A 26,875-nucleotide genomic window follows, 5' to 3' on the forward strand; every position below is an offset into this window, starting at 1 on the left:
AAAATTGGCCTTTCCCTTTATTACCATGGCAGTGCTATCCTTATAATGGCAGTTGCCTGCAGATCAGTTTGCAGCAGACAGCATAACTTGGTCACTGCCTTCCTGGTGAACATGAAATTGTAAAGGCAGTTGTCTTCAGACTGTACCAGGCAGCTCTGCCTGGATCCTTAAATATGACTATGTTAGGTAATGTCAGATGCAGGCAGACCATCTCTAGTGCAAACATCCTTGGCATCCCTGCTTTTATTTCCTTTTGCCTTCAAAAACCTGGAGAGAGCACTCCATGCTCTCTGCCCATATTCTGAAATGTTGCAAAAATCCAAATTCAACCTGTTTACTTTTAAGATACAACAGCTGAAATGTTCCTGATAGTCAAAAAATCAGTCCCTAAACTTACTGTTGTTTTGTAATGGCTACGCTTTTTAAAAACATTTCCAATTTATGTTGATCACAATTGCACGCAGAGAGTGAAAACCAAGTCTATACTTCAGGTGAAGCGGGTTGGAGAGCAGCAGTGAGGACCAGGTTAGATAGATGATATTCGGCCACCATTTTAAAGTCACATACAAGTCTAAGGAGAGAATGTATTTCCATTATAAATTTCTATGCACATATTCATCATGGAATCTGTCCCAGTAAACTTGTCATGCTGTAAATACAGCTTTCCATTAGTGGTGACAATGCGGCATCTCCATCGGCCAAAATGTGAAACCATAATGTGACAAGTTTTAAATTATTTCCATTATAAATGTAGACATAATGGAAAAAGTTGACAAGAAATGTATGCAGATATAAGATGTTTAATATACTTTAGATGTTACACTGCATAACATAACAAATCCACAAAATGTGGAAGCTAAAACAAAAATATCCAGTGCACATAGGGTTGAATTTTTTTTTAATTGGTCAGCCGAAGTCTCATACATAAGAGCCCATCATCATTCTTGGGAGCACAGGATGGCCAAGCAGTAGCTCATAGATCCCATGCAGCTCTGCTGGGTTGAAATGCATCTCTTTTTGGCTGCAATGGCTAGGTTTTCATTCCTTGTGTAAGGGACTCAGAGTAAAAAGGATTAGACGGAACAATACACATGGGGGGGGGGGGGGGGGAATTGCTTTTGGGGACGGTAACAGTCACAAGGCAGGAGTTCCTGGAAGGGGAGGTTCATTAAAGGGGAGGGCCAAGTTGCCAACACTGCGGGTCCCTACCTGGACCACCGGGGAGTGGGGTGCCAGGCTACCAGATCGCGGCATGGACCCTGTGTTCCACGACGCAACGGGCTGCGACCAGTAAGTTGGCGAATTTGTTTTTAATGATGCCACATCCCCTTTAACTAGCGCCCCGCGAATGGCCTACAGCCCATGGTACGTGTCCCCTGAAGCTGTCACTGTCATCTCCCAGCTTCAGGGGGCGCTCCCGAATTTTCACTCTGGGACGAAAACGGGTCACTGTGCATGGTGATGACATCATTATTGCTGGCACAACGGAGCGAGACGCTACCAGTTGCCACCGCTGCTAAACTCCTGTGAAATTTAGCAGGAGTTGTTTGCAGCACCGCACGCAGGCGTAAAGTCATTTGTGCCCCTGTTGGTGCCCCCCAGGGAACTAACAGGAGGCGCAAACGACCCCAATTTCTCCACTAGAGTTTTTCTTCATGGATGAGGCATCCTGAACTTGGGTTTCACCCTTCTGAAAAATAAAGCTGTTCCTTTTACAACGGATGTATTTATTAGGAATAGACATTTAAGGCAACTTGAAGTTCAGTATTAAATTGGCAGCCTGTTATGTGTAATATTATAATTTTATTGCCAAAAAAGTCAGAAGACAAGCCACAAACTTAAAAAACGTATCTAGGATTTTTTTAATGAATTAAAAAATAATATTAGTTAAGTTTAAATAAAATATAAAGCAAAACACTTTGCATCATTTCAACTTCAGATTGGAGATCTTTCCGTCTCTTGCTATTTTTAGAAATGTTGGAACAGAAGTAATCCATTCAGCCCCTCAAGCCTGCTTTGGCACTCTATTAGATCATAACTGATCTGTACAATAGCTCCGTTTACCCACGTTTTCTCCATATCCCTTGATACCCTTACCTAACAAAATTCAATCTCAGTCATGAAAATCTCAATTGACATAGCATCAACAGCCTTTTGGAGGAGAGTGTTGCAGATTTCTGCCGCCCATTGCGTGAAAAAATCCTTCCCGATTTAATTCCTAATTGGCCCAGCTCTCATTTTAAGATTATGTCCCCTTGTTATGATTCCTCCACCAGAGGAAATTCCCCCTCCCCTCAAAAAAAATATTTAAGTACTAAGGGCTGGATTTTCAGCTAGTTTGCGCCCCATTTAGCGCCTGGGTGGGGCGCAAAAACAAGTTTTTTTTGGGCACGAAACGAGGCGCACAACATTTTGCGCCTGGGTGGTACTTTCGGCAGTGGTTTTGTGGTGGTGCTAAAACTTAGCGCCCACCATTTTCACCATTTGGATGAATTGGCATGTAACGCCACAGGGCAGAACATTCGGCCATATCGCCCAGGAACCCGCCAGTAAAAAGCAGTTGCACCCAGGTCGAAGCCAGGGCTAACAGCACCATCTTGAAAATGGAGAAGTTGAGTGCATAAAAGGATTGGGAGAAGGCGGCTCCATTTGTCATCGTGAAGTTTTATGTGAGTTTATAGTTCATTTTAAAGGACATTTAAGGACACACAATGGAAGCCATTATTTCTGGCTGCTATGTTTATGCAGTGTCAAGCTGCAAGAAGGCTTATTGATGATCATTTTTAATGTAATCGAAGAGGTCGCAGATGTATGGGGAGGAGGCCTTACCCCCAACAACTTTACAGGGAACATCAGATCTGCAGATCTCTGAGGCACAGTGCGTTAGAAGGCTGTGCTTCCGAAAAGAAGTGCTGAGAGAGATATGCCAGCTCGTACAGGCAGACCTACAGCCTACCAGCACCAACAAGACTGCACTGCCCGTTAAGGTGAAGGTGACAGCGGCACTTGCCTTCTATGCCTCCGGCCCCTTTCAGGCATCGGTAGGGGACATATGCTCCATATTACTGCATTCACCAAGTGACTACTGCACTGAACGCACGCAGGATGGACTTAATAAACTTCTCAATGACCAAGGAGGCCCAAAATGAGGGCTGTAGTATTAGACAATTTGCTGGCTTCCCCAAGGTTCAGTGTGCCATTGACTGTACGCACATCGCCTTTGAGCACCTTTACATAATCCAGAGGTTTACCGAAACCGATACCGCCATCATGAGGAGCCACTCCCTGAATGTACAGATCGTCTGCGACCATACCCGGCGCATCATGGCAGTCAATGCCCAATACACGCGAGAGCATCCATGATGCTTTCATTTTGCGTGAGAGCACTGTCTCAGGCCTGTTCCAGCTTCAACCACAAGGCCAGAGCTGGATGCTCGGGGACAAAGGTTACGACCTCGCCACCTGGCTCATGGCCCCCGTCCAGAACTCTCAGACAGAAGCTGAGCATCGCTATAATGAGAGCCATGCAGCCACACGCAACATCGTCGAACAGACAATTGAAGGGCTAAAGCAGCGCTTCCGATGCCTGGAGCACGCTGGTGGCTGCCTGCAATACTCCCCTCAGCAGGTCAGTGAGTTCACTGTGGTGAGCTACATACTGCACAACTTAGCCATCATGAGGGGACAGGATTTGCCAATGGGGAACAAAAGAATTGAACATTGTAAAATGTTATAACTTTGCTAACGTAATTTGAAAACGTTGAAACTTTAATAAATTAACATAAATTGTGATTAAACTGCGATCATACTACAACAACAACATGATAACCAACACCTCTGCCCCACAGTCTTTTACCACTGGCTTTCCTCCCCCACCTTACCCTTAGCACCCTCCCTCGCCTGCTCCTCGTACCCAAAGTGGCACCACGATAACGTGCAGCAATGTTGTCAGAGCGATGCTGTGTTGGGGGAGAGACACATTTGAGACGCCTCCTGGGGAGACACTGGACTAGCTTGTGATGTGGAAGGCCCGGCTTCTGACTGGCGAGCCTCTTCATCGGCGTCGACAGTCACAGGTGGTATCGGTGTCACACTGGGGAACTTGGAAAGGCTGCTAGCCACACTTTCCGGGACTCCAGTGTGACTGCTGGAGGCCATCAGTCTCGTGTGGACAGTGATGGCCTCGCACCAACAATCTGCGACCCTACCTCCGTTATGGTCGCTTTCAGACTGTCGATGCTCGCGGGAATCCTACCCAGGACATCAAGGAGCTGATGGGTGAGCTGGATGCTCTCCCTGGACAGTCCTACCATGTCCAGTTCCGCATCTGCCTGTCTGTCAGCAGACCAGTTTTGCCAACTCACCCTCCGGAGAGATGGTATACAGGATTCGACCCCAGAACTGCGTTGCTGCCCGCTACTGGTCACAGGAGCCTCAGAGATCTCAAAGCCCGGGAATGTAGCATCATCCTCGGATGAGGCGTTTGCCAGTGGTAAAAGAGGTGTAGACTGCATCTGCAACCCCCCCCCCCACCCCCAACACCACACAGAGTCAGCTGCTCCGTCAACTCCTCTTCCTCAAATTCCTCCTCCTCCTCCACATGTTGGGCTGACGTGGAGGGTTGATCCCAGGGATTTGGCGCCTTCAACTGGTCATCTGGAAGCAGAAAGCAACGGTCGAGTGCTTAGCAGCCGGGGAGGGGGCAGAGTGACGTGAGGAAGGTCACATAACAGGTTCATTTGAGGGACCACTGCGACTCCATTATATCTAGTCCACAGACACTGCATGACATTGCCCCAACCCTAGTCCACAGACACTGCATCACATTGCCCCAACCCTAGTCCACAGACACTGCATGACATTGCCCCAACCCTAGTCCACAGACACTACATCACATTGCCCCAATCCTAGTCCACAGACACTGCATCACATTGCCCCAACCCTAGTCCACAGAAACTACATCACATTGCCCCAACCCTAGTCCACAGACACTGCATCACATTGCCCCAACCCTAGTCCACAGACACTACATCACATTGCCCCAACCCTAGTCCACAGACACTGCATCACATTGCCCCAACCCTAGTCCACAGACACTGCATCACATTGCCCCAACCCTAGTCCACAGACACTGCATCACATTGCCCCAACCCTAGTCCACAGACACTGCATCACATTGCCCCAACCCTAGTCCACAGACACTGCATCACATTGCCCCAACCCTAGTCCACAGACACTGCATCACATTGACCCAACCCTAGTCCACAGACACTGCATCACATTGCCCCAACCCTAGTCCACAGACACTGCATCACATTGCCCCAACCCAACCCAACCCAGGGAATGTGCAGGACTTACCCTCAGGACGTAAGCGGGGGTCAGCACCACCAGTGGCAGTTGCCCAACCTGAGATGCCAATGAGGCCAGCTACTCGCTCCTCCAGGTCTGTAAGTGGCAGGGTCTGAGCTGGACCGCCGCCTATCCGCACCCATTTGCGCCAATTGTGTGACTTCTTTGCCTGCAAAGAATTAAATGGGAATGGTTACCAGAGGGTCCATCTGCTCTTGTGGCACACACAGATAGCCACCAAAGCACTTATACCAACCATACTGTCTGAATGTAATACAGTCCTCTGTTTAATGACCTTGGAAGTTGCACGTGGTTCATCAGGAGGACATCGAAGTGTGGAAACATCTTATGTGATCTCAGAAAGCAATCTTGATAATGTGTAAAGATCATTCATGGCAAATAGGATGCTACACTAAGCCTACCTATGCGTCATGCATTTTAGGAGGCAACCCACAGAGTGCTCAGAGACAGCAACAGCATGATAACAAATAGTGTGTCAGATTTATAATTTAAGTAATAAAAGAGTGCATGAATAAAAATTGTACTCACTCTAACGATCCTCGAAAGATCATTGAACTTTTTCCGGCACTGTGTGGCAGTCCTTATTTCTGTACCTGAGGCAGAGAGCTCCTCAGCTATCTCCCTCCAGATCCTGTTAAAAATCGCTGGCAGGTGTCTCGATCCTGTGGAGTTCCTGCCATCTCCTCTCCACAGCCCCCACAAGAGCTTCGTTAGCCTCCTGTGTGAATCTTCGCGCACGCTGCCTGTTGTCCTCCTCTTCCATCATGAAAATCAAATAACAAAATGGCTGATTCAGCCCCGGTTGTACAGAGCAAGCCCACGGCAGCTGCGCCGCGCCTGCATTAGTATTTGTGATCGAACAGCAGACCAGAAGCATGACAAAAAAAATAATTCATGCATGTGCAGAATGGCCGATTTTTTATCCGGTCGGAACTTTCGGCTCCGCCGCACAAATTCTGTGGTGCAATGCCGGAGTTAGTGCTGACGCCCGTCGTGAACTTTCATTTGGTGAAAGTTGCGCGCTCTAGTGCTAACACTAACACGGTGGAGACGGGCGAAATCGCAAAAAGCCGAAAATCCAGCCCTTTTAGTGGCTAATCTGTGAATATGGAGAAATCACCTGGGGATTTAAATAAACTCTATATTAATAGAGCACTGTATCCTCAACTCCACCCTCACGGGCCAAGCTTTATTTTTGTTCTTATCTGAGCTGTTGGATATAGATATAGCAGCAGTTAAGTTTTGAAGGGGATAATGGACAATCTGGCAAGACCTTATTCCTTCCTGTAAAATTGAATCTTAATTTCAATCACAGTACATAATTAATAAAAGCCACAATAGTACTCTAGGCCACAACAGCTTGTGCTAGTAAACGAATCAATAAAGATTTCTGTTTGGGAAGACAACGGTTAAGGAACTTGAAAATGTGGTATAGTGGGGGGACTGGAACGACCAAACACAAAATACTATAATCTGTAGTTCAGTGACAAGGACTGACCTAGCAACTGTCTATTGTCCATGTTAAAATTATATTAAAACTGAATACATATCGCTATGTTTCCAGACACCTAACAAAAGGAAGCAGTTGACTATTTAGGGCCCCCTGCCACTGGGGAGAACATTTTGTGAATGATTGTTTGGATCTGTGAAGCACCCAGCTATGGAAAGAAAGAACAGGCAGCTGGCTAACAGAACTGCATGCATAAGTAACATCAGCCAACCAAAGCTGCATTCTGATTGTTGTGCAACAATCAGCAGCTGAGACCATTGTGCACTCCAGGCAGCAGAAGCTGTGGAGTTGTTAGATGTTCCTGAAAAAATTCAAGGATTAATAGACACAAACAGTTGTGAAATCTACTCATGTCAACTACCCAGGAGCAAAAAAGAAATCCAATCCAATGCATTAGTCAGCCTCCTTGGTGAGAACATCTGGCTAATTCTTTCCATCCAACAAAATCATTATATGTCTCAGTCTTCATCCAGCAACCTTCTTGCTCGAAATGTTTCATTTTCAATAGCCATTTTAAGTGACACTGGCACCTGATTTCTTAATAGGCCTCTATGTGTGTTGCTGCAAATCTTTGGCAGAAGTAAAGAAATCCACACTGTTTCTAAACAAAAGCAGCATGGTCAAAATCCAGCAAGATCAGCTACCTCGCTATTGCAGAAAGATTGGGAAATTTGGAAAGAACCTGATTAGCTGTTTAAACATTATCAGGTTAGCAAAACTGGTCACCATACACAAATTTACAACTACCACACATGTTGATTATATTAATGAGCCTCCTTTACAAAAGCCTCAATGAAAAACCCTGGGCCTGAAACTGCTGCCGACATTCCTCTTGAAGTTGTGCCCAGTGCCACTTTCCATTTGGCATGGAGCGGGCGGGAGGGGAGAACTGTCGGGAACCCCCCGCTGACGTCAGCGGACGGTCGAGTGGTGCAACTGACCTCCTGCTCGCCGAGATGCTATATTGATGCAGACGGGAGTCGATGCCAGACGGGTAAGGACCGCTGGCTGGAGGCTGTGCTGTCCCCGACTGAGTATGAAGAGCTGAAAAAAAAGGTTAGTAGACATTTTTTGAATTTTTTCTTTACAGCAACTTACCTGGACGGGGTCGCCTGAAGGTGTTCCAATGGGGTTTTTTTCCGTGATTTTCCTTTTCAGGTCTTCGACCCTCCGTGGACCCGACTCCATCCTCGGCGGCACTTGGGCGGCAAGCATCTTTGCCGCCGATATTGGGAGCTCCTGCCGGCTGTCACCTACATTAGTGGCATGTCCCCCTTTTGCCGCCCGCTGCCCTTTCAAGGTCCTTTTTGGCGAAAACCCCGCCCAAAATACTGTCAGGTACCTCGGCATAAATCGGCAATCCTTTGGGCAGCACTTGGGCGGGCGGGGGCCTTCACCAATTTCGGCCCTCCTGAATTTTAATGGTGCAGGCATAATACACATCTGGGGCTAGAAATTGACCAGCCTTGACGGTAAAAGGTATTCACCTAAATTCGCTAAAATTTGTGCGCCGGCTGTTTTGAAATACTGCTGAAAAGCGGACCATCGGCGTGCAACACAATTTATTTTTCTATGAACAGTATAGATTATTAAAAGGCATTTTTACAAACATATGCTGAACTTTTTATATTAAAAGGTCATCTAAAAACAAACATTTAAAAATCTAATCTTACATTACAAAAATTTAAAAATACTAATGTTAAAAAACTTAAATATATCAAGGATTGAAAATGACCATCAGATATTTGAGGATTTAAATAGTTTTCATATATACACACAACAAAGACGTAGAAAACGATGAAGCTTATAAAACTAATATACATTAATAACCAAGAAAAATGCAACCGCTTTAAATTGGCCATTCGGCACACCTGTAGTTGGGAAGAAAAAAACTGCCCAAGAAAACCCTTCACTGCAGCCCCAGAAGTATGAAGACCTGGAAAAAAAGTAAGTTAAAGTTTTAATTTTCTAATTCTTTTACAGCGATTCGCTAGATAAATGTCTTGTAAATGTTTTGTGATTTTTTTATTTTTTAATTTTCGGTATTTTTTTTCCCTCCTCCCAGGGTCTGTCTTTTTAATCGGCCTCGGGCTAAAGTTGCCGAGAACCGCAGTTTCCGCTGCGAACCTTCGTGCAACACCGATTTTTACCATCGGGTGCATTTTGTTGCCAATTTTACCCCTTTAAAAAATAGCGTTATTTTTAGCGAAATATGCCAAATAAAAACGCTATCATCAAAAGACCAATTTCTAGCCCCTGGTGTTTGCAGCAATGCCAGAATCACAACATAATTGTAGCCAAAAGTCAAAATATGGCATTGTAGTTTGGAAGATGGGGGTTAATTATGTATTAAAGGTTAAGGATGATTAATGCTGGAGACTATATTATTTCCCATCCAGTACTACCAAGCTAAAGACAAATGCCAGGAATTTCCTTGGGGCATTTCCCACTATACTGCCGTAACATTGGTAAATGTAGTTTCCGCCTAAATTATGGCGGTGGAGCGAGAGAAGCCTGGAGGAAATTTACCCCAAAGCAATACTATGGGCCCAAGTTTCCACATGATTTGCGCCTGATTTTTAGGAGCAACTGGTGGAGAACGGACTATCTTAGAAATTGCAATTCTCCACATTTTTTTTTCTGCAGTTCTAGTCAGGTAGAACAGTTCTACTTTGGAACAGAATTTTTTCTTCAAAAGGGGGCGTGTCCGGCCACTGACGCCTGATTTGAAAGTTTCCACAGTGAAAACATACTCCAAACTAACTTAGAATGGAGCAAGTGAAGATTTTTGCAGAACTGAAAAAAACCTTTTCTACACATTAAAAAATCAGGTGCAGGTTACAAATTAGGCGTCCAGAATGAGGTGGGGGGGAAGGGAAGTCATTAAATTCTACAATAAATCCTTATTTATACTTATACAAATAAATCCAACCTGAATAAATATTTATAAGCAAAGAAAAGTTTAAATAAACCATCTTCCTACCTGTGTGAAAGTGCTTCAGCCAGCCTCACAAGTTCGTTCCCGACGGCGGGAGGAAGGGAGTGCTGGCCCGCCCGCCCGAACGCAGCGGGGGGGGGGGAAAGGAAAACATTCCCAACGGCGGGAGGAAGGGAGTGCGGGCCCACCCGCCCGAACGCAAGGAGACAGTGAGAAGGCTGCAGGAAGCCTCAGTGCTGATGTGCTGATGGCAATGTGCTTTTATTAAAAAATGTTCAAAAATTAAACAGCTACAAAGAACTACAAAAATGGCCGAGTGCCAATGTTTTCTTCACACTGCGCGTGCGCGAACGCTCCAACGCGCATGCGCAGGGTTGCCGGCAGGAAAAAAACTAATTTAAATAGTACCCGCCTCCTCCCACTTACAAAATCGGCGCGAGTGTAGGCTCCGCCCCCCTGGGCGACGCGCCAAACAGACAAGGAGCTGCAAAGCACTCCAGAATCGTGAGGTTTTTTTTCCGGCGCCGTTTTAGGCACGAAAAACGGGCACCCAGCTCGGAGAGGCGCCCATTTTTTATCGTGTGGGAACTTGGGCCCTATATAACGAATGGTGATGATTTCACTAGAAATAGTAAGCAGAGGAAATGTGGCCCATTAACCTGACCTCAATATAGCATTTACGACTGCACCACTATGAATCTTCTCAAATTCTTACCTGTCCTAATTGAGATTGGCAACTTCGTATCAATCTGTTGCCACTTGTTCACTGCGGATGCACGGCGCCAGAAACTGGATTTTGAGACAACCCAAATTTTTTCAGAGCCCTTACAACCAATAGAGTATGAAAAGACTATCATTGCATCAGCTTGACTGGGTTACAATTAGGTTTCATGAAGCAAACAGTCAATGGGCTAACTCACTCCAGCACACAGATTCTACTCCAATTTTCTTATTAACTCTAAACTATGTTTAAACAACAGTAACAAATCTGACTTTAATTAAAGGTTTCTATGGATGAGCATGGCTCCAAGTAATTTCAAATGTCATACAGATTAAGCGTCCAAAATCCAGAGTTCCGGAATCCGGAATGTTCCGGAATCAAGGACGATCCGTGGCAGGTCGTCCGGAATCCGTAAAATGTTCCGGAATCTGGACCAGATGACCCTGCCAACCTTGGGGCCTCGCCGCTGCCCAACCTCGGGCCTCGACTCGCCGCCGCTCGCCTCGTCGCCCTTATCTCAGGGCCTCCTCGCCGGCCCGCCCGAACACCTCCTCGGTGGGGCCGGCCTGCCTGACAACCTCCTTGGCGGGGCCCCGCCTGACGACGACCTCCTTGGCAGGGTCCCGCCCGACAACAACCTCAGCGGGGCCTGCCCAGTGACAACCTCCTTGGCGGGGTCCCGCCGGCCCGACAACAACCTCAGCGGGGCCCGCCCGAACACCTCCACGGCGGGGTCCCGCCGGCCCGACAACAACCTTAGCGGGGCCCGCCCGAACACCTCCACGGCGGGGTCCCGCCGGCCCGACAACAACCTCAGCGGGGCCCGCCCGAACACCTCCACGGCGGGGTCCCGCCGGCCCGACAACAACCTCAGCGGGGCCCGCCCGAACACCTCCACGGCGGGGTCCCGCCGGCCCGACAACAACCTCAGCGGGGCCCGCCCGAACACCTCCACGGCGGGGTCCCGCTCGACGACCTCCTGGATGGGGCCAGCGACCCGAAAGCTCCTCTGAGAGCAACTGGGTGTTTCCAGATTCCGGACATCAGAAACACATTCCGAAGTCCGGAAAAACACAAAAACCGGCTCGGCCTCGGTCCCAAGGTTGCCAGATTCGGAACGCTCAACTGTATTGGCATCATTATAATAACTGTGTACAGAGCACATTTCCTCTTAGTTGCTTGTGTGCTTATAACAATAAGAATATCTGTGCGAAACAATCACGAATTCAATAATGAATATAATACATAGGGCCCAAAATTAATCGACATACCACCCACCACTGCCCGCTTACCACCCTCTTATCGCCCAAAAATGCAAGTTTGGTCAAAAAACACATACATACCGCCGACATACCGCTCGGCGGAAGACTCATCATTGACATACCACCGAGCGGTACGCACACCATCCACCATGCAGAACCACCCGCATACCGCCCAAAAAGTGCAAGTTTCATGACATATCCAGAGTTGCATACCGTCCTGGAAAAGGTGGTTTTACTCGATATTAAGTGGGCGGGAATGGGCGGTAGTGCTTGGTGCCGCCATTTTGAAATCGGGAACAGTCTACAAAAGCAGCACCTCAGAATTTCTGAGGTGAACAGTGAATTTATAGTGCGATTTACAGAGGGAAAGGTATTTTTATTGGTACTGAGTACATTATTAAGATAGAAGGCAGTTCAGTTAATATTTTTTTCCTTGAAAAATCCTGAGTTTTTCTCAGGATATTTGAGGAGATTCAAAAAGAATGGGGCTTGTACTATCTCAGTCTGTATTGCTGACTACCTGTCCAATGCAGGATCCAGATGGGAGAAGGTTTATTGAGCAGAGTTATCGGGGTAATGGAGGAGGTCGCAGACTGTTGGAGGTCTTACCCCCAAAGGATTTTCAGGGAGAAGTGCTCATATTTGGATCTGACCAATCAACAGTGCGTTCGAAGGCTGCGCTTCTGAAAAGAGGTGATCAATGAGATTTGCCAGCTCATTAAGGCAGACCTGCAGCCCAGTACCACCAACATTACTGCATTCTCTGCCGAGATGTAGGTGACTGCTGCACTTTCCTTTTATGCATGCGGCTCTTTTCAGGCATCAAATGCCTGAAATTCAAAAAGGAGTTAGATGAAGTCCTTACTACTAGAGGGATCAAGGGGTATGGCGAGAAAGCAGGAATGGGGTACTGAAGTTGCATGATCAGCCATGAACTCATTGAATGGCGGTGCAGGCTCGAAGGGCCGAATGGCCTACTCCTGCACCTATTTTCTATGTTTTTATGTTTCTATCAGCTGAGGACAAATACTGCATTTCTCAGCACACTACTCATCGCTGCATTCGACAGGTAACCGAAGCACTGAATGCACGCCGGATGGAATTTATAAACTTCCCAATGACCAGGGAGGCACAGAGTGAGAGGGCTTTAGGATTTGCACACATTGCCGACTTCCCCAAGGTGCAGGGTGCTGTTGACTGTACCCATATTGCCATGTGAGCACCATTACAGGAGGTGGCGGTGTATCGAAACAGTAAGGGATACCACTCCCTCAACGTACAGCTCGTCTGCGACCACACGCAGCGCATAATGGCAGTGGCTGCCGACTTTCCAGGGAGCATCCATGATGCGCACATCTTGCGTCAGAGCACTGTGTCTGAACTGTCGAAGTCTGAGTCACAAGGTAAATGCTGGATGCTGGGGGACAAAGGGTACAGCGTCACCACCTGGCTCTTGACCCCCACCCCCTGCGGAACCCTCAGACAGAAGCCGAGCAACGATATAAGAAGAGCCATGTAGCCACACGTAATATTATCGAAAAGACAATTGGAGTGCTGAAGCAGTGCTTTCGATGCTTGGACCACTCAGGAGGCAGGCAGGTTGCTCAGTACACAGTGGTGTGCTGCATGTTTCATAATCTAGCCATCATGCGGGGATAGGAATTGCCACAGGGGACTGCGGCACCATCCGAGAAGAGAGTGCAGGGGACGGAGGAGGAAGAAGAGGAAAATGAGGGGGAGGAGAATGAGGATGAGCTTCCAAATAAACCCACTGCACCACCTCCCCCTGCCCCCACCACCCCACCCCACCCCACAGCAGAGGGCACGTGGAGCATGCCACTGCAAAATTGTTACATCAGCAGTTCATAAATGAACGCTTTGCATGAATGTGGAGAGCTGTGTTTTGGGACCCTGATGACTGTTACCCCGAAGGTTTGACACTGTACAAGAGTGCTTAAATTCAATTCAATCGTTTATGTAAAAATGTAAAAAATATACAACAATTGTAAAACTTATAACCATAACTTTGAACAACTGTAACAACTGGAACAACTTGAAATAAACTTTAAAAAAATCAAACTGCAACTATTTTAAATGAACAATAAACACCTGACTACAACAAAGCACCCTTTCCTGCCTTGACCTCGCCTCGACCTCAACTGCGTACTCCACCACCCTTGGGACTCACTTTCTGACTCCCACCCTTCCCTTTCCCACTGCCCCTGAGCCCAGACCTCCCCCTGGTGGTACTAAGCCGGTGCTCAGCAGTGCATCCGGAGTGCTGTTGTTGAGGGTAAGACATTGCAGGTGCAATGAATGGAGTCTCGGGAGAAACTCGTGATCCGGAAGGCACGACTTCAGGGCGGGAAGCTGCTGGCAGCTCCCCATCCTCAGGTGCTGTCGGCCCGACTACTCTGGCACAAGGTGATTCCGTGCCATGTCCCGATCCCGTCAATTGCCGAATGGCATCGACGGAGTCAGTGGTTCGCTCCATCGTGGTGATCAGACGCGACATATCCTCTGACTGTCATTCTGATAGTGCCACAATGTTTCCGGTTATCGCAGCCATGGCCTTGAGCAGCTCTCGACCTGTATCGCGCTGGCCTGTGACAGACACACCATGTCCTGGTACGCGCCTATCTGTCTTGCAGCAACGGACTTTTTCTGCACCAAACTCCGTCACTGCAGCAAAGGCGCTGTAAAGCTGGGGGTGCTTTGCTGCACACCGCTTGGTCCCGCAGAATCAGAGGAGGCATGGGAGAATCCTATGAATATAAGTCGGTGGTGATGTTCCAGCTGGCCCACATGGAACTGCTGTATCCTCCTCTGTCTCCACCCCCACCTCCACCTCACTGGCTCCAAGATCAGCTGCTCTTCCTCTTCCTCTTCATCATCTCTGGCAGGGATGAAGTTGGCAGAGGGCTGGGTGACGCCAGAGATGGAGGCAGTGGGTCTGTCGTCTGGTCTCTCTGCGGAGGTCTGGTCTGAATCCTCAGAGTCTGGAAGTACAAAACAACATTTAAAAATGCTTGGCACCAGGGGAGGGATCAGGGTTACATGAGTACATGAGTACAGTGACATAGCACAGTCTTACTTAAATGTCCACCATTGCTGCATTATTGCATTACATATCGCAAACAGACAATACATATATACATATACGTATGCATTGTGTTAAATGCCCCCAACATTGCAGTACATCACATGAGCCCAACACTACAGTGCAATAAACTTACATTACATTACACGAGGCCAAGATTACAGTTACAGTTACATTACATGATATTACAGGACCGCAACACAGACTGGGGATTGTATTGAACTGACCATTCTGTGTAGGTGGTTCAGCTCCAACGCCAGTGGAGGCACGGTTGCTATCCCCGACCAGCGACAGGGCATGGATTTCAATCTCCATCAATGGTTCTTGCATTGTGGGTCCTCCCCCCCCGTACACCGCTGGTCCGCTGCTATTGCAGATGTCTTCTTCTGCAGAAAGTGAAGTAAATGAAACTAAAAATCTGCAATCCATTTAACATCGCAGACACACAGGTTCTCTCACACACACACCCATACACAATCAAAACACTGCATCGATTCTCTTGTTATTGACTGAAAACACAATACATCGCCGTAACCTTCGGATAAATATCATCATCCATGTGAGACTGAACCTTCATTTACATGGTACATGGCGCATGGGGGGGGATGCATAAATAAAATCATTACTTACTCTTGCTACCCTCACCAGATCGTTCCACCTCTTAGGACACCTTTCCCCGATGCATATCATTGTCCTTGTGGAGGACACAGCCTCCCTGATCTCGTCCCATATTCTATTGTACTCCTTTGCGGGGGGGGAGCTTTCCATGACCACCCTTCGTTAAGTCAGAGTATCGCTCCATAATATTCTCCAGCAGGGCAGCTCCACCTCGTCGAAGGCGGACGCCCTCACCCTCCCATCCTTCTCGATGTTCCTGCGCTTCACTTCTTTTTCAGCATTTCCATTATATTTATCTTTATAATATTTATTATATGATGTTTGATTTATAAAATATGTATAATTATTGTTGATATTGTATAATTATTATTTGTTATTAATTTTTTTGACTCTGGATTCTGTGCTTAAACCAACTGACCCTCGAATACCTTGCTGTTCCTTTTCACTCTCTCTCCCTCAACTTCAACTCTCTGTGCATACACAGGTGACGCCTGACCCCCGAATTCGCAGGGAAAAAGCATCTGTGAAAAAAAAGCAACAAAAAAGATTCACGCATGCGCAGTGCAGTGCCGCACTGTCCATCAACAAGAAAGTCGATCTTGATTGACTATAATACTGCATACCGCCCGCTGCACACCGCTCACATTCCGCTCGCATACCTCTGGAAAAAAATTACACCAAACTAGCTCTCTTCAGTCTCGCCGGTATTCCGGCGGTTTTAAACGATGCCCCGCCGGAGTACAGACGAGAAATGGGCGGACCTTACGTCCTGATGAATTTCGGGCCCCCTAGATCATTAGAAAAGAAAAATCTCTAATTATTCTTAGAGATTCATTAGATTATATATCCATATAAACTTTCTCAGCGCAGTAGTTAGAAATATGTCACTTTAAACAGAAACATTTTGTGCCATACAATATATGAACAAAAAAGGATGGCTACTTCACAACTGCTTATTCTATCACCTTCAATTGCACAGATTCTAATATTGCTTGAAATAAATGAAACATCACCAAGACTAGGATGATCCTTCCAGAATCTGAGGTTGATGAAAAAAATATTAGTGACTCAGCCCTGCAAGATTGGGAAATTTTAAAGAAAAATTTCAGTGCAATTTAGTGCATAAACACAAGTTTATCTGGATAGATTTGACTGCTGCGGCACTGACATGGAAATAGGAATAAGGAATAATGCACCAAAAGTACACAGTATTCTGTTCCAGTGACTTATTGTTGCCAGTGTAAATAAGGCTTTTAAAATATTGATTTCTTTCTGGCCTCTCTACATACAGAAACTATATAAATCAATTACCAACTAGCTTTGAACACTATGACACTTACTGAAATTTGAAATAAAACAGAAAAAAGCAGGTCGTCCTGAAGGTGAATACCCTGCTCCAAAAGTGCCAAAACATTGTACATTATACAAAGACAATTTTTCAGTTATGAGTCAAAAACCATACTGTTCTGCTTACAATATAATATTATGTAGCTCCACAGATTTTGCAATTAGGAAGCTTAGATGAAAAGACCATTAACTGAATACCAATAACTTTAGAACACAGTAACATGGCACTCTATCCGACTACATATCAATAAGTCTATTTCACTTAATTAACCTATGGGTAATTAGGTAATTTATGTAATACAGAGCAGTTAATGATATCAATGCAGAATACCTTATGTTGGGCCTGCTGAAGTGACTTACAGTCAACATCTTGTTCATTCTGTTCTTGCTGAGCTGTTCTGCAATGGGCTTCAGTCCTCCTGATTTGCTGTTCGTGTTGCCGATGGTAAATCCTATGTTCCTTTGCTTCAAGCTGAAAGGAATCCAGCAAATAATTAAATAAACATGGTAACCCAAGCAAATGTACTAATATTACTATGAATGTACTTTCATCAAGGGAAGACCCTATACTAATTCTTGACGTCCTCTCCAGCATTGGAAAATACTACTCACAATGCACAAACTGAAAACTCAAAATCATCATTCCTTCATGTCCCTTGTATGCCTCCCACACAACTACTCATATTGTTATACTGGTAATTATTACATCACAAATTGCCGACAATTATTTAATATAATTATAAGTCACACAAATCAGCTTGCAGTTATTTTGGATACTGTACCTCAGCAAGGAACACATCTTTTTTCTGTTGCAGGAAAAGGATTTCATTCTGTTGTCTCTGTATCGTGTCTTCTCTTTTCTGAAGCTGCAAGTTTACACACAAAGCTGAACCACAATGTCAACCAATTGGACATCAGTAAAACAACCTAGGTGATCAATACTTAAGGCAAAGGATGAACAGGACTCCATTTCTGCAGTAGGTGTTCAGACTGCTCTTTCATTAAAAGAAGCTCTTTCATATTGATTTTGGCTTAAGTAATGAGAAAGCTTATCCAAAAATCTTTAACATTTCAGCTGAAGTTAAGGAAATCAATACAACCATTTCCCATTTGAACAGCACGTGGATTTTATGTACCAGAGACAAGACAAAGCCAAAAATCAGATAAATCAATGAAGTTGGTCAATAAAACATAAAGCTGACAAGTGCTATTTTCAGCAATTAAAGCAAGTTGTAAACCTTACCATGATAATCAATTTCTACACATTGTTATTAGTTGTATTTAAATTCCACTTTAAATATTTAAGGTACAGTCCGTTTTAGCCAAAGGCTGACCCTTTAGTAGTTAGAACATAACTATCAAAATAACATTCATATACAGGTTGAACCTCCCTTATCCGGAACTCCCTTATCCAGAACCACCCCTTGTCCGGAACCATTCCCGGCCACCGGGTGGCGCACGCGCAGAACTCCGACATGAACAAATTTAAGTCCTTCCTCACTGCCGACTCCCGCAAACACTGGTCTGACCCCGCGATCCACCGCCACCGCCCCCCCGCCCCACACTCCCATGATCTCTCTGCCGCACTCCCAGCCCCAAGCCAGCCAGCCCCAATATCCCCTTGCTCAGTACCTTTACCACCCAATTTAATGTTACCACCCCTCGTCCGGAAAAATCCCTTATCTGGAACAAGCCAAGTCTCGTGGGTTCCGGGTAAGGGAGGTTCAACCTGTACTGGTATTTTATAGGGCTGTCAATTAGTTAGTTAACTTTTGCAATTAATGTGTTCATTTTTTTGGATTTTTTTTTAATGTGTGTCAATTGCGGAAGTTATGTAGAGGGTACCGAGGTAGGAATAAGTTTTTGCCAAGCAACAGGCTAAAAGCTTTAGTATGCTGAATTGTGACTTTCTCTTCTGCTGGTGCTGTCAAATAAACAGGTGCTCTTTCTTCCACTCAGAGCAATTCATATCCATAATAATGAGCAAAATGGCGATACGTAGTAACCGCTCATGGAGAAATTGCTTGTTGCAGAATATTGGAAAGTAATCCGAAAGAGTTATTGGCCGAGAAATTAGTCTCAGGCTGTGGCGCAAAACAGGTGATATACGATCGTCCGTCAGTTATACGCTGCGCCTGATATTCAATTCCATTGCAGTATAAAGGGTGGCCAATCCGATACTGCCCAATTTCTAGGTCATTGTCTACAGAGCTTTGATACAGTGAACATGTTCCCAGAGTGGTTCAAGCCCATGGTGTACACGTTGCACATCTTCTGAATGTAAAGATTAAAGTTTAAGTTAAAGATTGGGAGAAATTGGCCTGCTTTGAGCCTCCTGTTAGCACCCGAGAGGGGGAGGTACCAGGGCGCTGAGGGGTTACCGACCGGGCGCGGTGAATTCAGCTACGCCCGCAAACTTCCTTGGCGGTTTTGCGCTGATGTTAACACTTACCACTTCACTCTCTTGCGCCCTGGAGATCGTCGCGTTATCCCGTGCGCAGCGCCCAATTACTGCCCCGGATGCAATATTCACTTCTGCCCCCTGCAGCAACACCGGGCGTCAACAACAACAGCTGCAGGAGCGTTGTCAGCTGGACTGGCTGCTTGGGAGCACTATTTAAAGGCAGTGGTGGTCAGGCAAGGCAAAATTTATTTATCTACCAGTGTGGTATTTTTCCCTTTTTTTTGGTCCCTGCAATTGCTCAGCACTGCACTCTCTTACAGTGCTTGGGGCTGCTGTGGACGTTGCACAGGTGCCGTGGCCCAACACCGACATCAGGAAAACTCAGTCACCCCAGCGTTGGCCCTTCCCTTTAAACGAGAGACGGTGTCGGTGCAGATGGCAGCGCTGCACAGAACAGTGTGCACTCTGCTGATACCGCCCCTCTCACTCTCTTTAGCACTCTAAAGGAAGAGACAGCCCTTGATTTAGCGCTCCACTTCCCTCTTGGAGCGCTAAAACGGAAGTTCCCGTCAGCTGAATTTTTTTTCGCCCGCCGATACCTTTGTGGCCCCACAAAAGTTAGCAGCTCAAACGGGGTGCTACGTAATTTCTAGCCTTTTTTTTTTAAAAAAACCTTGCTGATTTGTGATGTAACTAATAGTATGCAACAGGGGTTTAGATGGCCTTTTCACACTGTGGCTTAGTTCAGTGTGCTGAACCGAGGCTATGCTACAATTTAGTGAGGCTATGTTTTTAGTTTTCATTGTTTTAAAAGTGCTCCTTTTTCCATTTATTTCTTCATTTACTATCAGTTTAGAGTAATACTGCATCGATATAAAGTGGTTCTGTTCCGACTTTTAAAAATGTATACAAAACAAAATTAATAGAACGGATGCAGTAATTATATAAATTAAATGTGATTAAAACCAAGATTAACAAATTAAAATTTTTAATCATATGAATAATCAAGATTAATTTTTTTAAACGCTTGAGAGCACCAGTAATTTAATATTTTCTGACCCCATTATGGATAAACACTGCAATGATATCAAATGTTATGTTTATCTTATCATTTGACATTATTTAATTCTAGCTAATATAAGGCCTAACAGTCACTCACACTACAACAACAACTTGTATTTATATAGTGTCTTTAATGTAGTAAAACATCTGAAGGCCCTTCACAGGAATGTTATAAGACAAAAAATAAATTTGACACCAAGCCAGATAAGAAGAAATTACGGCAGATGACCAAAAGCTTGGTCAAAGATGTAGGTTTTAAGGAACGTCTTAAAGGAGGAAAGAGTGGTAGAGAGGCAGAGAGATTTAGGGAGGGAATTCCAGAGCTAGGGCCGAGGCAGCTGAAGGCACGGCCACAGATGGTTGAGCAGTTATAATCAGGTATGCTCAAGAGGGCAGAATTTGATGAGCGCAGATATCTTGGGGGGGTTGTGAGGCTGAAGGAGATTACAGAGATTACGGAGGAATTTGTAAACAAGGATGAGAATTTTGAAATCAAGGCATTGCTTAACTGGGAGCCAATGTAGGTCAGCGAGCACAGAGGTGATGGGCGAGTGGGACTTGGTGCGAGGTAGGACATGGGCTGCCAAGTTTTGGATGACCTCAAGTTTACGTAGGTTAGAATGTGGGAGGCCAGCGAGTCTTCTCTCACATTCTTAATAGTAGTCATTTTTCTCTGCAAAGGCAAAAAACACTGAAATATTTGCTCCTGAGAGCAAAGTTTTCATTATTATTTCACAACTCACCAAATTACCTCAAAAGCATAAATGTAATTCCTATTACAAAAGGAAAATTAGCTACCGCATAGGGTATTCTTTTTTTCGAACAAACATAGAACCATAGAAGTTTACAGCACAAAATGAGGCTATTCAATGTATCATGTCTGAGCCCACTCTGCTAGAACAATCCAAACTAATCCCATGGCTACACTGTCTCCCCTTCTGCATCAAATATTTAACCAATTTTCCATTAATACATGCAACAGTCTCTGCCTTAACCAATCTTTTTAGCAAAGCATTCGATGCTCCAACAACCCTATATGTGAAGAAAATTGTACGAAGATGTTGTTACTCGAGCTTGCATTGAGCTTCACTGGAACAGTGCAGAAATCCGAGGACGGAGATATCAGAGTGGGAGTGAAGTGGAGAATTAAAGTGACAGGCAACTGGAAGCTCAGGGTCACACTTACAGACTGAACAGAGGTGTTCCGCAAAGCAGTCACCCAATCTGAGTTTGGGCTCCCCAATGTCGAGGAGATCACATTGTGAGCAGCGAATACAGTATAATAAATTGAAAGTACAACAAGTAAATCGCTGTTTTACCTGGAAGGAGTATTTGGGGCGGGGTGGGAGTAAATGTAATCTGACTGATTCAATTACTATAAACAGTAGGCCTCATAATTTGCAATGCACTGCACGACACCTCTATTGTTAAGAAATAGGGCATCCTCTGACTCACTATGAACAACAGCAGAAGAGATCCTCAAAGTACTTCAGTTGTCGAAAGCCAGTTAGCTCATTAATTAAAGGAAAAAGATAGTCACAGAAAAGTGATAACACATAAGACTGTAAAGACATTTTCTTTTTATTTGAAATACAATTAAATGCAAATATATTTATTTAGTAGTTGATATTGCATAGTGCTGCTCATGAGTAGTCTGCTTGCTGATGCTGCTAAACTGAAGTTGTGTTGAACTAGTTGAACCGTTGAAGACAACTGCTCAATTACTCCCAGTGGGGAAGTGGTGGGAGGTCAATTACAAGCTAATTGTCGGAATCCCTGGCCCAAGTCTGCCCAAAGTGGAGGAAGAGCATCCAGGAGGGCGTTGAGCACCTCAAGTCTCGTCACCAAGAGCATGAAGAAACCAAGCGCAGACAGCGGAAGGATCATACGGCAAACCAGGCTCCCCAGCCACCCTTTCCTTCAACCACTGTCTGCCCCACCTGTTACACAGACTGTAATTCCTACATTGGACTGTAGAGCCACCTGAGAACTCACTTTTAGAGTGGAAGCAAGTCTTCCTCGATTTCAAGGGACTGCCAATGATGGTGATGAGTGAAGAATTGTTGGAGGAAGTTTCTGTAGATTGGCATCTGTTTATAACTACCCTAATCCTGGCCTTGGGAGAGACTCGGGCCTAAAAATTGGATTCGGCCCAAAAACGGGCGGTGTCAATGGCCAGCTCAATTTGCCTGCGCCCATTCAAAGTGGTCCAAACAGCACACAAAATTTGGGGCGCGACGGGGGGAACAATATTGGGTAAATCTAATGACCAGTAATGTTTGGTCTAAGCTCTCTGCATTACCTAAAGCAGCAGCATCACATTGCCAATCTGGATGAAGACATGGCCCCACTGAAAGTCAGCAGCCTTCCATCAGCCATGCTGCAGCCACTGTGGGAGCACTGCATAGGAGCACTAGGTAGGTAAATGTACACAAACAACAGGCATTAAGGCAATGCACAAGGGTGATTAGTTAGTATTATAATGTTGATTGGATTTGGATAAATTTATGATTTTTGTTTGGAATGTGTTTTGTGGTGGCTCTCATTTCAGTTTTGCGCCCAGAAGGATGCTGTGACGTTCCATTACATAGGGATGATATGATGGGGAAGTGATGAGCAACGGAGATCTGGGCTTTCCTTCAATGGAGTAAACATAGAAAATAGGCGCAGGAGTAGGCCATTCGGCCCTTCGAGCCTGCACCACGATTCAATATGATTATGGCTGATCATTCACCTCAGTACCCCTTTCCTGCTTTCTCTCCATACCCCTTGATCCCCCTAGCCGTAACGGCCATATCTAACTCCCTCTTGAATATATCCAATGAACTGGCATCAACAACTCTCTGCGGTCGGGAATTCCATAGGTTAACAACTCTCTGAGTGAAGAAGTTTCTCATCTCAGTCCTAAATGGCTCACCCCTTATCCTTAGACTGTGTCGCCTGGTTCTGGACTTCCCCAACATCGTGAACATTCTTCCTGCATCTAACCTGTCCAGTCCCGTCAGAATTTTATATGTTTCTATGAGATCCCTTCTCATCCTTCTAAACTCCAGTGAATACAGGCCCAGTCGATCCAGTCTCTCCTCATAAATCAGTCCTGCCATCCCGGGAATCAGTCTGGTGAACCTTCGCTGCACTCCCTCAATAGCAAGAACGTCTTTCCTCAGATTACAAGACCAAAACTGAACACAATATTCCAGGTGAGGCCTCAACAAGGCCCTGTACAACTGCAGTAAGACCTCCCTGCTCCTATACTCAAATCCCCCAGCTATGAAGACCAACATACCATTTGCCATCTTCACCACCTGCTGTCCCTGCATGCCAACTTTCAATGACTGATGTACCATGACTCGTTACACCTCCCCTTTTCCTAATCTGCCGCCATTCAGATAATATTCTGCCTTTGTGTTTTTGCCACCAAAGTGGATAACCTCACATTTATCCACATTATACTGTATCTGCCATGCATTTGCCCACTCACCTAACCTGTCCCAGTCACCCTGCAGCCTCTTAGCATCCTCCTCACTGCTGACACCTCCACCCAGCTGAGTGTCATCTGCAAACTTGGAGATATTACACTCAATTCCTTCATCTAAATCATTAATGTATACTGTAAATAGCTGGAGTCCCAGCACTGAGCCCTGCGGCACCCCACTAGTCACTGCCTGTCATTCTGACAAGGACCCGTTTATCCCAACTCTCTGCTTCCTGTCTGCCAACCAGTTCTCTATCCACGTCAGTACATTACCCCCAATACTATGTGCTTTAATTTTGCACAACAATCTCTTGTGCGGGACCTTGTCAAAAGCCTTTTGAAAGTCCAAATACACCACATCCACTGGTTCTCCCTTGTCCACTCTACCAGTTACATCCTCAAAAAATTCCAGAAGATTTGTCAAGCATGATTTCCTTTCATAAATCCATGCTGACTTGGTCCGATCCTGTCACTGCTTTCCAAATGTGCTGTTATTTCATCTTTAATAATTGATTCCAACATTTTCCCCACTACTGATGTCAAGCTAACCGATCTATAATTACCCGTTTTCTCTCTCCCTCCCTTTTTAAAAAGTGGTGTTACATTAGCTACCCTCCAGTCCATGGGGACTGATCCAGAGTCGATAAGACTGTTGGAAAATGATCACCAATGTATCCACTATTTCTAGGGCCATTTCCTTAAGTACTCTGGGATGCAGACTATCAGGCCCCGGGGATTTATCAGCCTTCAAAGCCCAGCAATTTCCCCAACACAATTTCCCACCTAATAAGGATTTCCTTCAGTTCCTCCTTCTCACTCGACCCTCGGTTTCCTAGTATTTCTGGAAGGTTATTTGTGTCTTCCTTCGTGAAGACAGAACCAAAGTATATGTTCAACTGACCTGTCATTTCTCTGTTCCCCATTATAAATTCACCTGAATCCAACTGCAAGGCACCTACATTTGCCTTCATTAATCTTTTTCTCTTCACATATCTATAGAAGCTTTTGCAGTCAGTTTTTATGTTCCCAGCAAGCTTCCTCTCATATTCTATTTTCCCCCTCCTAATTAAACCCTTTGTCCTACTCTGCTGAATTCTAAATTTCTCCCAGTCCCTTGTTGGACACGGTTGAGCCACCTTCCCTGTTTTATTTTATTTTATTTTTTTTATTCGTTGCCAATCTTTCCAATTCTTTGTCAAATCACAAACGCCAGAGGTCACCTTGCACACATCAAGGATCACTCTGCGCCAATGCTCTTAGCCAAAAGGCCTAGAGCCACTGCACCGTTCCTGGAAGTACTGCAATACCAGGTTCGTGCCATGGAGGTGGATGGGTCAGGCCCCCCACACACCTCCGTGGAGGTGGATGGGTCAAGCCACCCCACCCACCTCCTACTCCAGACAGGGATGTACAATTGTTGAAGTTCATCCATGTGATCTTTAAATGCTTGCCATTGCCTATCCGCCATCAACCCTTTAAGTATTATTTGCCAGTCTATTCTGGCCAATTCACATCTCATACCATCGAAGTTACCTTTCCTTAAGTTCAGGACCCTAGTCTCTGAATTAACTGTGTCACTCTCCATCTTAATAAAGAATTCTACCATATTATGGTCACTCTTCCCCAAGAGGCCTCACACAACAAGATTGCTAATTAGTGCCTTCTCATTACACATCACCCAGTCGAGGATGGCCAGCCCTCTAGTTGGTTCCTCGACATATCGGTCTAGAAAACCATCCCGAATACACTCCAGGAAATCCTCCTCCACCGTATTGCTACCAGTTTGGTTAGCCAAGTCTATATGTAAACTAAAGTCGCCCATGATAACTGCTGTACCTTTATTGCACGCATCCCTAATTTCTTGTTTGATGTAATCCCCAACCTCACTACTACTGTTTGGTGGTCTGTACACAACTTCCACTAGCGTTTTCTGCCCTTTGGTATTCCACAGCTTCACCCATACAGATTCCACATCATCCAAGCTAATGTCCTTCCTTACTATTGCATTAATTTCCTTTTTAACCAGCAATGCTACCCCACCTCCTTTTCCGTTCTGTCTATCCTTCCTGAATGTTGAATACCCCTGAATGTTGAGTTCCCGGCCTTGGTCACCCTGGAGCCATGTCTCCGTGATGCCAATTATATCATATTCATTAATTGCTGCCTGTGCAGTTAATTCGTCCACTTTATTATGAATACTCCTTGCATTGGGGCAGAGAGCCTTCAGGCTTGTCTTTTTAACACACTTTGCCCCTTTAGAATTTTGCTGTAATTTGGCTCTTTTTTGATTTTTGCCTTGAATTTCTCTGCTCTCCATTTTTACTTTTCTTCTTTCTATCTTTTGCTTCTGCCCCCATTCTACTTCCCTCTGTCTCCCTGCATAGGTTCCCAACCCCCTGCCATATTAGTTTAACTCCTCCCCAACAGCACTAGCAAACACTCCCCCAAGGACATTGGTTCCGGTCCTGCCCAGGTGCAGACCGTCCGGTTTGTACTGGTCCCACCTCCCCCAGAACCGGATCCAATGTCCCAGGAATTTGAATCCCTCCCATCTGCACCACTCTTCAAGCCACATATTCATCTGAGCTATTCCTGCGATTCCTGCTCTGACTACCACGTAAGATGAAGTATTCATGGATAGCCTGTCCAAAATGGGTATTTGCTTCCTGCTACCTCCCTCCCTCCTCGTCCTCTTCTTACTTCTCGAGGTGGTCCCGCAATCCCTGGTGGCAAGGGCTGCGCCCTCATGATGGCCAAGTTGTGAAGCATTCAGCAGACTACCACAAAATGGGATATCCACGCCAACAAGTACTGGCGGGCACCTCCCAAGCGGAGTAGGCAGCGCAACTGTTGTTTCAGCACCGTGATGGTCTGCTCAATGATGTTCCTGATGGTAATATGGCTGTCATTATATGAGTTCTGGGTACAAGTGGTGTGGTTCTGGAGGGGAATCATCAGCCCCAGGTGCAGAGCAGATAGCAGATGACACATCAGGGGAAAGCAGCAGCAGCCAAGTGCATGGCACCGTGGCTGGCTCTGCTGCACAGGAGGGCAGGTAAAAGAGTGGG

The 26,875-nt window shown here is 45.6% G+C and overlaps 1 protein-coding gene across 1 annotated transcript in view; it reads right to left on the reverse strand.

Annotated features, from left to right (window-relative positions):
- The window catches only part of LOC139266053 (polyamine-modulated factor 1-binding protein 1-like), an 887,264-nt gene that overhangs the window by 670,107 nt on the left and 190,282 nt on the right, over positions 1-26,875 (reverse strand). The window contains exons 6-7 of the mRNA XM_070883919.1: positions 17,649-17,732; positions 17,198-17,338 (exon numbers count right to left, since the gene is read on the reverse strand). Coding sequence (XP_070740020.1) covers positions 17,198-17,338; positions 17,649-17,732 — 225 coding nt within the window. The remainder of the gene's footprint in view (positions 1-17,197; positions 17,339-17,648; positions 17,733-26,875) is intronic.

This window comes from Pristiophorus japonicus, chromosome 1, assembly GCF_044704955.1.
Source record: "Pristiophorus japonicus isolate sPriJap1 chromosome 1, sPriJap1.hap1, whole genome shotgun sequence".
NCBI lineage: Eukaryota > Metazoa > Chordata > Chondrichthyes > Pristiophoridae > Pristiophorus > Pristiophorus japonicus.